The 13,530-nt window shown below is 37.3% G+C and overlaps 1 protein-coding gene across 1 annotated transcript in view; it reads left to right on the forward strand.

Annotated features, from left to right (window-relative positions):
* Positions 1-13,530, forward strand: part of NDC80 (NDC80 kinetochore complex component) — a 43,855-nt gene that overhangs the window by 7,248 nt on the left and 23,077 nt on the right. The window contains exons 7-10 of the mRNA XM_001492535.6: positions 8,084-8,173; positions 10,315-10,408; positions 11,945-12,051; positions 12,803-12,947. Of these exons, the coding sequence (XP_001492585.1) occupies positions 8,084-8,173; positions 10,315-10,408; positions 11,945-12,051; positions 12,803-12,947 (436 nt within the window). The remainder of the gene's footprint in view (positions 1-8,083; positions 8,174-10,314; positions 10,409-11,944; positions 12,052-12,802; positions 12,948-13,530) is intronic.

Raw genomic sequence — 13,530 nt, forward strand, 5'->3', positions numbered from 1 at the left:
CAAGTACATAGCTGTATATTTTAGTTGTGGGTCCTTCTAGTTGTGGTATGTGGGACACTGCCTCAGCATGACCTAATGAGCGGTGCCATGTCCTGACCCAGGATCTAAAAAAACCCTGGGCCACCGAAGCGGAGCATGCAAACTTAACCACTGGGCCACGGGGCTGGCCCCAAGGCTTTATTGTTTTAAAATCTTTACCCATTTAGGAGGTGAAAAATAGCTTGTTTTAAAACGTACATTATTAAAGAGATTATGTGTTTTATATGGTTTGTCATTAATATTTCTTTTAACTTGCTTGTGCGTGCTTTTTTGACCTATTTTATATTTCATTATTTGCTTCTGCTATTAATTTGAACCTTTATGTATTAAATTCCTTGTATATTAAGCTTATGTAATAATTGACATGACAAGCAAAAACGTAGTAGATAATTTTTTCGTATTTGAATTTTTTTGTTTTTAAACTTGAACTTTTTTCTCATTTATTATAACTGCCCATTCATGTCTTTTGCCATTTTTCTTTTTGTTGATGTGCATTTTGTACATCAAAAATAATTGAATTAGGGAAATTAGCTCTTATATATATGGTACAAGTATTTTTTCCCTTTTTTTCCTTTTGTTCAGAAATGTAAATTTTTATCTAGTCTGAAGTAGTCTCTTCGTTTTATAGCTTCTGCATTTCCAGTCCTATTTAGTGCTGGAATCCTTAAACCAATACTGTCCCCCTGACATTCTCTTGGCCATCAGCAAGGAGACATCCTGGTACACTCAGCACCACCAATTCTCAAGATAGAAGTAGAAATCCAATACCATAATTCATTAATACAACTCAAGTTTTATTGAACTTTATACATCACATTTATGTATTCAGTTTGTCTCAGTGATACCCATGGACATTGCAAAACCACCCCTCTGCTCCCGCCACCAAATACCCTTATTGTCACTAGAACACTTTACCCTTGTTTGCCTAAGCAGCTTATGTCATTGTTATATGTTTGGGAGATAGCATTTCCACAGTGATACAGGGGCTTGTGAAGTACCTGCCGTGGCCTCTGTCAAGGAGAGACCTCTTGAGAGGCCTCCAAGTCCATTACATAGGTTGAAATTTCCTCTTTTCTATCTTGGTTTGCTTGAGATGGTGGAACTGAACACTATAGCAATGTGAGAATCATTGAGAGACCATAGGTTACTTCTTCTAATTATCTTTCCCACTTAACAGAATACTAAAAATTTAGCCACACCTAGGATGGCATCCTTTACTCCCTGATGTTTAAAAAAAATTCTTTCACTTTTTCCCAAGTATTTTTATGGCTTCTTTGTATTATATTTAAATCTTATACCATCTACAGTTTATTTTAGCATTAAAAAAAGGAAATTTTATTTTATAAATGACTCATTCATGTATCTTAATACTATTTATTGAATAACCCATCTTTTCCCTTCACTTTTTTTCATTTTTATTGTATTTTCTATTTTGCATTTTATTTTTTCTTTCATTTTATTGAGATATAATTGGCATACAGAACTGTATAAGTTTAAGGTATACAGAATAGTGACTTGACTTACAAATATTGAAGAATGCTTACCTCAATGAGTTTAGTTGACATCCATCATCTCATACAGATACCAAAAAGAAAAAAATCCTTGTGATAAGAAATTCTAGGATCTACTCTCTTAGCAACTTTCAGATATTCTAAACAGTAATGTTAGCTATCATCACGTTGTACATCATGTTGTACATTACATCCCCAGGACTTATTTATCTTATAACTGGAAGTTTGTACCTTTTGACCCCCTTCATCCAATTTCCCTATTCCCCAGCCCCCTGCCTCTGGTAGCCAAAAATAATGATCTCTTTTTCTATGACTTTATTTGTTGGTTTGTATTTTAAGTTTCCACATGTAAGTGAGATCATACAGTATTTGTCTTTCTCTGTCTGACTTATTTCGCTCAGTGTACTGCCCTCAAGATCCATCCGTGTTGTCACAAATGGCAGAATTTCCTTCTTTTTTATGGCTGAAGAGTATTCCATTGTATGTATATCTATATATATACACACCACATTTTCTTTATCCATTCATCCATCAATAGACACTTAGGTATTTCTCTGTCTTGGCTATTATAAATAATGCTGCAATGAACATAGGAGTGCAGCTGTCTCTTGGACATAGTGATTTCCTTTCCTTCAGATACATACCCAGAAGTGGAATTGCTGGATCATATGGTAGTTCTACCTTTAATTTCTTAAGTAACCTCCATACTGTTCTCCACGGTGGTTGTACCAATTTAAAATCACACCAAAAGTGCACAAGGGTTCCTTTTTCTCCACATCCTTGCCCGCATTTGTTACCTCTTATCTTTTCAATGCTAGCCATTCTTACAGGTGTGATGCAATATCTCATGGTGGTTATGATTTGCGTTTCCCTAATGATTAGTGATGTTGTGCACCTTTTCATATACCTGTTGGCCGTTTGAATATCTTCTTTGGGAATATGTCTACTCAGGTCCTTTGCCCATTTTTTAATTGAATTTTTTTTCTACTTTTAAGTTGTATGACTTCTCTTTTGGATAGTAAGTCCTTAGCAGATAAATGATTTGCAAATATTTTCTCCCATTCCATAGATTGTCCTTTGATTTTGTTGATCATTTCTTTTCTGTGCAGAAGCATTTTAGTTTCTCTCTTTATGTCGATTAGTATTAACTTTATATATTTAGGTGCTCCAGTGTTGTTGCATAAATATTTACAAATGTTATAGCTTCTTGATGGAGTGACCCCTTTATCATTATATAATGACCTCTGTTGTCTCTTCTTACCATTTTTAGTTTAAGGTCTATTTTCTCTGATATATATATGCTCCCTGTGCTTTTTTTTTGGTTACCATTTGCTTGAAATATCTTTTTCCATCCCTTGACTCTCAATCTATCTGTGTCTTTACAGCTAAAGTGAATCTTTTATAGCATACTGTGATCCTGTTTTTTTGTCCATATTCAGCTATTCTGTGTCTTTTGGTTGGAGAGTTTAATCCATTTACATTTAAAGTAATTATTGACAGATAAGGACTTACTATTGCCATTTTGTTAATTATTTGCTGACTGTGTTGTAGATCCATTGTTCCTTGATTCTTATCCTGCTGTCTTTTGTAGTTGATGACTTTGGGTATCAGTATGCTTTGACAACTGTATCATGTTCTTTTGTGTAACAACTTCATGTTTTTCCCATGTGGTTACCATAGGACTTATCTTAAAACGTATAACGCCTTATTTTAAACTGATAACAACCTAACTTTGATACCATTTCCTAAACTTTACACTTTTAATTTTCCTCTCCCTTACATTTTAGGTTATTGAGGTTACAGTTTACAAAGTTTTTATATTGTGTTTGCAATAACAGATTATTGTAGTTACAGTTATTTTTAATACATTTTTTTAACAATTAAACCAGAGTTGTAAATGAATTACACACCACGATTACCATATTAGAAAATCCGATTCAACTGTATGTTAATCATTACCAGATTACCCTACTTTTATATGTTTTTACATTCTTAATTAATGTCCTTTTACTTCCACTCAAAGAACTCTGTTTAGCATTTCTTGTAAGGTGGGTCTAGTGGCAATGAATTTCCTCAGTTTTTGTTTATTCAGGAAAGTCTTTAACTCTCATTCATTTCTAAAGGACAACTTTGCCAAATATAGTACTCTTGGTTGACAGTTTCTTCTTTCAATATTTTGAATATATCATCCCATTCTTTCCTGGCCTGAAAAGTTTCTTTTGAGAGTTCTACCAATAGTCTTATGAGGATTTCCTTGTATGTAACGTCTCTCTTTTGTCTTACTGCTTTCAAAATTTTTTCTTTGTCTTTGACTTTGGGCAGTTTAATTATAAGGTCTTTCAACGTAGCCCTATTTGAGTTCAACCTCTTTGGTCTCCTTTGGGCTTCATGGATCCGGATGTCCATTTTCTCCCCAGCTTTGGGAAGTTTTCAGCCGTTATTGCTTTAAATATACTTTCTATTGATTTTTCTTTCTCTTCTCCTTCTGGGATTCCCATAGTGCTGATATTGTTTCTTTTAATGATATCCCATAGGCTTTCTTCACTCTTTTTTCTTTTTGCTCCTCTGAATGGATCATTTCAAATGTCTCGTCTTCTAGATCACTGATTTTTTCTTCTGTATAGTCAACTCTGATTTTGAAGCTCTCTGTTGAATTCTTCAGATCAGTCTTTTTCTCAGCTCTATGATTTCTGTTTGATTTTTTTTTGATGCTTTCTATTTCTTTGTTGAACTTCTCATTTTGTTCATGTGTTTTCCTAATTTCATTTGGTTGTCTATGTGTTCTTATAGTTCACTAAATGTCTTTAATAGGATTGTTCTGAATTAGTTCATAGATCTCCATTTCTTTAGGGTCAGGTATTGGAGCTTTATTAGCTTCCCTTGGTCGTGTCATGTTTATCTGACTTTTCACGATCCTTGATTCCTTATGTTGGTCTCTGTGCATTTGAGTAAGCAATCTCCTCTCCTAGACTCCGCAGGTTTGCTTTGGCAGAAACAGTTCTTCCACCAGTCACCTCAGTTTGTGTTTCTGGATATGTTAGCTGGTAACATCCTTGGGCAGGTAGAGCTTGCTTATTAGAGGCTATTTTTGGGTGAGATCGCTGCCTGAGCTCTGAGGTTGGGAGTGTGAGGGGTGGTACCACTGGCTGAGAAGAGTTGGATAAGACTACTGACTTGGTTCCCTGCTCAAGCAAGGCTATAGGATGGACTCCATAGTTTCCTGGGTTCTCTACTCAGCCTTCCTAGATAATTGGGACTGGGTACTATACTCAGCAGTAGGCTGAGCTATGAATTAGCTTCCCTGTGCTGGCGGAGCAGCAGAATAGCCCCAAAGCCTACATGGCTCATTGTTTGGGATCCCAAATCAGGCAAGAATGTGCACTAATTCTCTGGCCAGAAGGAGCCACCAGTTTTGCTCTGAATTTGGGGAAAAACAGGGGCTGTGCTCTCTTCTAGTGCGACTGTAAGTAGGGCTTCAGGGTGGGCTGAATAGCCTCTCCCATGCTCTCGTTAGCTTCCCTGGTCAGGCAAGCTAAAAGCTGTAAAAAGCAGTGGGCAGGGCTACAACTTAGTTTCCCTGCCCAAGAAGTCCCTCCATAGATGCTCCAAGGCCGGCAAAGCTCTTGTTTGGGGATCAAATTAGGTAGAACTATGCACCAGTTTCCCTGCCTGGCAGGCCACCATCCTAGCCCTGCAGACAATAGGGCTGCCAACCAGGTTCTCCATTTAACTGCCACTCTCAGAGTTGCAGGGTAGGCTGCACAGATTCCTGGGAGCTCTGGTTAGGTTTCTTGGTCACGTCACGCTGGAGACTGTATTCACCTTTGGACAGGGCTATAAATTAGCTTCCCTGCTGGATTAGGGTTGCAAAATAGGCCCCACAGCTTGCAAGGTTCTTGGGGAATAAAATCAGACAGAAGTGTGTGTTAAGCTCCCTGGATAATGGGGCTACCATCTTGGCTCTGCAGACAGAGAGCCTCTGGCCAGGTTCTTTGCTCAAGTACCACTGTAATCAGGGCTGCAGAGTGGGCTACTGAAATTCTTATGAGATCCAGTTAGGTTTTTTCGTTAGCAAGGTTGGAGGCTGTATTCAGTAGTAGGCAGGGCTATGGATTAGTTTCCCTGTCTGGAAGGGGATTAGCGGGGTGACAGAACAGGCTCCAAGGCTGGCAGGATTCTTACTGGGGAGCTAATCAGGCAGACCTGTGCACCAAACTCCCTGGCAGACGGGGTTACTGGCTTGGCTCTGCGGATGAGCAGACCTGCTGGCCAGGTTCTCTGCTCACATGCTGCTGAGCGAAGCAGTTTTCCAGGTGCTCCAGCCAGGCTTTCTGGTCTGGGAAGGCCAAAAGCTACACTCAGCAGTAGATGGGGCTATGAATTAGCTCTCTTGCAGAACAGGCTCCAAGGCCAACAGGCTCTTTGTTTGTAGTGTAGACTCAAGTCAACTTATGTCCCAAGTTTCCTGTCCAAATGGGGCCACTGGCTTTGCTCTGTGGACAGTCAGCTCTGCCTGCTTGGCTCTTTGCTCTAGTGTTTCTGGGCTAAGCAGCTTTTCAGGTGTTCCAGCCAGGCTTCTGGTCCGGTGGGGCTAGGAGCTACACTCAGCAGTGGGTTGGGCTATGTATTAGTTTCCTGCCTCGGCAGAGGGGCAGACCAGGCTCCAGGGCCACCAAGGCTCTTTGTTTGAGGTCCTGAATCAGGCAGACCTGTGCCCCACCAAGTTCCCTGGTCAGACTGCACCACCGTCTTGGCTCTGCAGGTGAGCAAAGCCACTGGTTATTGGAACTACTTCTTGGGCAATGCAAGTTGGAACTCGGTCTGGCAAGATCCAAGTGCTGGTTACTGTAAGCCCCTCCACCCTCCATCACAATCTAATTCCCAGTGATCAAGCCTCAAAGATTCCTCCAAAATCCTAGAGAGGCGAGACCAGAGTATAACTCCCAGGAAGGGACCCACAATGCTGGAGGAGCTGGATGTCTACACTGGGCTCTCTTTTCCCTCTTGAGGAATCAGAGGCTCAAGGGAGCCCTCTTGGCTCAGCGCTGCCAGGCCTGGGGGAGGGGCAGTGCGGTCAGGGTGTAGCCACTCCTCTTATCCTTCTAATGTGGTCCCTCTCCGTCTCTGTGGTGCAGAGCGGTGCTTCAGCCTCAATCCCATGTTCTAGGGTTTCACTGTGGTACTTTGTCCATGAATAGTTGTTAATTGCTCTTCTTGTGAAGCAGGGCAAAGTCGGGAATGATCTATTTCACCATTTCAGAGACTTTACCCTCTTCACAGTTTTGAATTGTCACCAATATATTCTTAAACCTATTTCTCTCTTCTTTTTTCCTATCCATGCATTATGACCATACTAATTCTTGTAGCTCTCTAATATGTTTTATCTCGTAAAGGAAGATTCTTACTGCTTTTCACAATTTTCTAGCTATTCTCTCTCACTCTTTAAATTATTTTTTCAAATTCCAAAAGAGATCTTGTTGTAATTTTTTTTTTTACTGTTATGGCATTGAATTCATAGATATATTGCAGGGAGATTCCCATCTTGACAATATTTAGTCTTGTCATTTGGAAAAGTGATAAATCTCTCTTTAATTCGTATCTTTTTTTCCCTCAGTAAAACTGTAGTTTTCTTCATATCCGTCCACACATTTTTATTAAGGAGATTCTGTGTGTTTTGTTTCTACAGTGCACAGGCTTTTTCCCTTTTTTTGTTTTTTATGTTTTTTTCATTTTATTTCTAACGTTATTACTAAGGGAGTTTTTTTGTATTTACTACCCTTATTGAATTGCCTTATTACTACTGTTTTCAATTGTTTTCTGTTACTACCACTGTTTTCCAGTGAAATATTTTCGCTTTATCATTCAGTTAGCATATATTCAGATAGAAGATAATATTTATTATGTTGAAATTTATCCACCTGTTTCTAATTTTTATCAAAAATGATCATTGGTGGTTATCATATGCTTTTGCAGGATCTCTTGAGATTATTGTTTTCTCTTAACCTATTCAAATGATATATTTGTTCCCTAATAGCCTTTATTTGTTCATTGTTTATTATTCCTTCACTCTACTCCTGAATTCAGTTTGTTAATGTTTTATAAATAAAGTGTTATTTCTTCCCTCACTCCCACTCTGCCTCCTAGCACAGAGCATTGCATATTATAGGTCCTTATTACAGTGTTTGACTGATAGGAGTTTCACCCGAGTTACCCTTTCTCCTTTACTCAGAAGCATGAAAAGGAGGTCCAAGAGCTCCAGGTTAGCTTTTTGGTTAGTAGTCAAAGTGGCCTAGGGTCTTGCTTATCCCAGATCCCTCTGAGCCCATCCTTTTTTAGTCCTAAAGGATTTAGTTACTAAAATCAAATGATTATATTTTAAGTTTCAATAAAATAACCTCTCAAGAGACTTTCAGTCATGCAATAAGGTAAATGCTTCTAAAAATGACACTAAAAACAAATTTGACAAAACATGAAAGCGATGTGTTTTTCTCATAAACTTAATCAACTTAATATGTTGCTTGTGTACTAATTAGTTACACACTGCCATGAAAGAAAGCTCCCCTATATTTGATGATGGACAGCCTTGGGGAGAAGAAACTGAAGATGGAATTATGCATAATAAGGTACTTTACATAACCATAAACATGAGAGTTATCTTGATATTATTAACTAAATGTGTCACTATTGAAATTAATATATTCTTCTGTAGAGCTTGTCTTTTTGCTTCCTGAAAAACTTCCAAAACTGATTTTTAAAATATATCAATATATTTACTCTTGGAATTACATTGTAATTTCCTAATTAACTAGGCACAGAAATTTGAAAATGTTAACTAAGTAAAAAATGCAAGGCAATTGGAATTAAATTGTAATATGTTGTTGTTATGTATATAGATGTAACATTTCTTTTCCTCCCCCATTTTTTAGAATGAAGATATCAATAGTGGCAACATTTTTTAATATAATTCTTTGACAATACAAAGTATAATAGATTAGGCCTTAGAATATTGCATTTTGGTTTTTTGTTTGTTAGTTTTGTTTTGGCCTTTTTAGTTAGGCATATTGCCACTTAGATCAGAGTTGCCACTCCCAAAAGTGATTGAGGTAAAAGTAAACAGATAATCTAAATTGATTCCCAAACCATAGTTTATAGGAGCTTAAACCGTGTAACTAACTCCAGTCTATTTCCTAAAATACACAAATTTATATGTCCAAATGGAGCAAACACTAACTCCAAGGAATACATTTATAATATTGAGATTAAACATTAATGTCCCCCAGCATATGTAAAAGACCAGTCACCATGCCAGGTCCCTAAAAAGAAAAACCATTTCCTGCTCTAATTCTAATCTTCACTCTTTGGAGCATTTGTCATAAAAAGAAAGTAGAAATAACTTTGGTCTCATCTTTCATTACTACCTGGGAAATAGTTCAAAGATATATCAACTGATTGGTGTGGTATCATTGCTTTTTTTTTCTTACAAAGAATAGCCATGCCCCTTTCCTGCTTCAGCAATGATCCCTGCAGGAGAAGCATCTAGAAAGCCTTTGATCCTACTTTTGAGAGAATTCTCCTCCCACGTTGCAATATGTGTGCTGTACTAGATTTATTTATACCTTAGTTTTCACCCAAACACAATTACAACACCTATTAAATATTAAATTTATTGACTTTCATGCTAAAGGCTTAAACCAGTAAAAGTTAATCTTGCTATTTTAGCTTAATTATTTCAGATGACAATATATAGAGAAGCACTTTGGAAACTATAAAGTGCCATTTCTAATTAAAGAAATTTATCAAAGTATCCGACTTCACCATATTCTGAGCTTCTCTCTAGCTTTGTGGGTCCAGAAACTTAATTTTTTTTTAAAACTGCAAAATCAAAATTGACCAAGCTTAAGGAAACTGATTCACTCTTTCCAAATTTATAGGAGACTCATCTGAAGTAGAATGAACTGTATGAATTTCCCATCAGTGGTACACCTTTCCAGTTACAGGAATACTCATCCTGCCTATTAAGGATTCCCCTTCCATATCAACCAAGTAATGAGAAGGTTGCTTAGTAAGCAGAGAATCAGCACAAAGGGAATTGGTTTGTCTTGAAGGATATTTATTTCATCTAGGCTATGGAAAATTCTGGTCAGCCATCCTTACCTCCTAACAAAGTGTTCATCATCAGTGACCAAAACAACACATAACTGCAAAATACAGTGTTACTTTCTCTTGGATAAATATTAGGAATGCTAGTATTCCACTGTTTAGATCTCTCCTAACCATGCCACTTTTTAGCCTGAAGTTACAATATAATTACAGCCTTTATTAATTAGATTCCGGTTTTCACAACTAGACCTGCAGTTTACTTGGGCTTAGATGATCAACAGTTTATTTAAATTTTTCATAAGGTACATTATCTCTAAAAATGATTGTTCGTGCATTCTATGTTGAATTATATTTGTTAATAAGCTTCCTTATTCGACCTTCTCACAATTCTGAAGGTATGGTTTCTTTACTTTTTACTAAAAATCACCTTTATCCAAATTTGTGTTCTTTTCATCCTCATTATTCACATTAGAACTATCATACTGAATAAATCTGTGCAGCATAATTAACGATATACCCTAGGTTTGTGTTTTATTTATAGGAGTTCATATAACTACTTAGTATTCCTTTTATTTTTTTAATTCAAATTTAAATTTCCACTTAGAAAAGTGAAACTAAATAGAGAATCATGGCTTTGTTTTTTAAATCTTCTGAACCCAATCAGTTGTTTTTGGACTACACCATAAAATGCTACGAGAGTTTCATGACTGGTGCCGACAGCTTTGAAGAGATGAATGCAGAGTTGCAGTCGAAGCTGAGTAAGTGTTCCCATTCCTAGTGTGCTCACTTTTGGTCATTTATTTAACTGTGTTCATGGAGTTGTAGGCTATCTTACCATGCCAGTGTTTATATGAGCTACCCCCTTTAAATGCATTTAGATGCCTACTGATTTTTATCTTCATTGTTTTTTTGGTGGAGAGAAGTAATAATTAAGCAGAAAGAATACTGGTGCTGAAGTCAGACCTGATGTATGACCCTTTACTGGCTGTGTGACCTTAACAAACTACTTAACCTGTCTTATAAAGTTTTGCAAGATTAGATGGCAGTGTGTATAAAGTATCAAACACATTACCAGGAGCACAGATGATAATCAGTGAATGTTACTCCTCTGAGGGGATAATTTCCCTGTGATATCCTTGCTTTACTATTTGAGAAATTAAAGCACCAATTAGTCAAAAGACATAAGGTCTCTTTCAAAATTTTTGGTAGAAAGTTAACGGGCCATTATATTTCCAAAGAAAGAAATTCTTTATTTCTCTACTCGGCTATAATCTAGTGACATTCACTATTTGCTGGCCAACTCTAAATGTTCCAGAGATATTATTTTATATTGTTGTTCCTTTTATTGAAATAGTCTTGTATGTAAAATGCCAGAGTGAGAGATAAAAATAGATAAATTTAAGATGTGTAAAGCTGTTCCTCCAAAGACAATGGAATCAATCAAAACAGGACAATATCACCTTGCCACTAGCACAAAAGGTGAAAGCAGTCCCTCATGTTCCCATGGGATGTACCTTCCTGAAGAGTAACCAGGATAATTTCAGCTTGTCCACATGAGAAAGGGAGCAAGGTAAATGAGGTTTTGTTTTAAAAGAGGAAAATTCATAGTGATCTAATACAGAAAGCATCTAGTGAGTTCTTTGATATTTGTTTATAATTAATTAAGCATATAAATTGCATTCAAACAATATTTATTGTATACTTGCTGTGTTCTAGCCACCATTTAGGCACTGAGGATACAGTAATGAATAAGAGATAAAGATCTCTGCCCTTATGAGCTTATATTTTATTAGAGACAATAATTAAATGAAGAACTGTTAGTCAAATGGTGATAAGTGCTACAGAGAAAAATAAAGCAGGATGAGGTAGAGAGTGTAGTGAAGGGAAAGATTTGCTATTTTCCAGAGGGTAAGATATCCTTCATTAATAGTGTTTTTTGTTTTTTGTTTTTTTTTTTAAGATTTTATTTTTTCCTTTTTCTCCCCAAAGCCCCCCGGTACATAGTTGTGTATTCTTCGTTGTGGGTCCTTCTAGTTGTGGCATGTGGGACGCTGCCTCAGCGTGGTTTAATGAGCAGTGCCATGTCCGCGCCCAGGATTCGAACCAACGAAACACTGGGCCGCCTGCAGCGGAGCACGCGAACTTAACCACTCGGCCACGGGGTCAGCCCCAACATTAATAGTGTTTTGAGCAAAGACCAGAAGGAAATGAGGGAGAGAGCAGTGGTGAAAACCTGGGAAAGAATGTTCTAGGCAGATCTGAGATCTTATGAAGTTTGTGTGTTTTGTCTCCAGAGGATTTATTTAATGTAGATGCTTCCAAGCTGGAATCGTTAGCAGCAAAAAACAAAGCATTGAATGAACAGATTGCAAAACTGGAACAAGAAAGAGAGAAAGAACCGGTTAGTAAATGTGCTTATTTTCAGTAGGCTTACACACTTACTTAGCTCTTTTGGACTCTTGGGTCTCCTTAGAGAATACCAGCAGTTTCTTTATCAAATTTTTTTTTAAAAAGTAGGTTAGCAAAATAAGCTTCTGAAAAGTTAAAATTTTTTACGCAGGACAGAACCCCCAGTGAAAACATGTTTGGTATCTCTGGAGCTTTGTTGTCCCTTGTGCTCTATCAGTCTTGGACTAATCATGTTCAGAATATGATGAAAGAGTCTTACCTGTTTACGTAAGACCAAAAAGATCTTTTGAACAAGTCCCGATGTCACACACCTCTAGGGAGCACTATGTACAAGAGGCCCTGAGTTTCGTAATTAGTGGAAAGGGAATGGTAATGAGTGGGTTTATATAGTATATTGTATCTTAAGGGCTTTCTAAAAGTTAAATGATAATATCCAGATATCTAATTTTATGTTATGTATTATATTACTGAAGCTCCCAGTCTGTTCTGTAAAATATCAGATTTTAAATGTTTGTGCTTTTTTATTCTAGCCCTTGACTTTTTTCTATCCCGAATTGACTTTTTAGAAAGTACATCTTCTGAATTAGGTAATAACAGTAAAATCCCCTTGTAGTTCTTTTGACTTCCTCTAAAAATCAAAGGAAAACTCTAATTTACCTTTCTCTAATATTGCTGTACTTTCAAGTAAAGTATGGAATGATTATTGATGAGAATAACTAATTCAATGGTCTTTTCTTTTAAAGAATCGTCTAGAGTCATTGAGAAAACTGAAAGCTTCCTTACAAGCAGATGTTCAAAAATATCAGGCATACATGAGCAATTTGGAGTCTCATTCAGCCATTCTTGACCAGAAATTGAGTGGTCTTGATGAAGAAATTTCTAGAGTAGGTAAGTACAACTAACGCTGGAAGAGATCATTCAGAGTTGGATTGGGCCCAGAGTTGGATGGGGAGCTGTGTGGGATTTATCATATAGAAGCAGCTTTGTCATCCATGTCTTTTTTCCTTTAATGGCAAATGGCTATAGCAGGCTGCCAAATTTTCAGTGCCTTCTGTATCAGCTTTCTGAGACTGCTGCTGTAACAAATTAACACGAACTTGGTTGCTTAAAACAACAGAAATTCGCAGTTTGAAAGGCTAGAAGTTCGAAATCCAGCAGGGCCACACTTCACTGGAAGAGTCTGGGAGAGAATCCATTCTTTACCTCTTCTAGCTTATGGTGTCTGATGGCATTCCTGAGATTACGGCCATGTCAGTCCAATCTCTGCCTCCATCCCCACATTGCCTTCTGTTGTGTCTCTCTCTCCTCTTCTGTCTTTAATTTCTCTCTGTCTCTATCTTTTTGGGGTTTTTTTTGTTTTTTGGTTTTTTTAAGATTAGCCCTGAGCTAACATCTGCCAATCCTCCTCTTTTTGCTGAGGAAGACTGGCCCTGACCTAACTTCCATGCCCATCTTCCTCTACTTTATGTGT

Source organism: Equus caballus, chromosome 8 (genome assembly GCF_041296265.1).
Source record: "Equus caballus isolate H_3958 breed thoroughbred chromosome 8, TB-T2T, whole genome shotgun sequence".
Classification (NCBI taxonomy): Eukaryota; Metazoa; Chordata; class Mammalia; order Perissodactyla; family Equidae; genus Equus; species Equus caballus.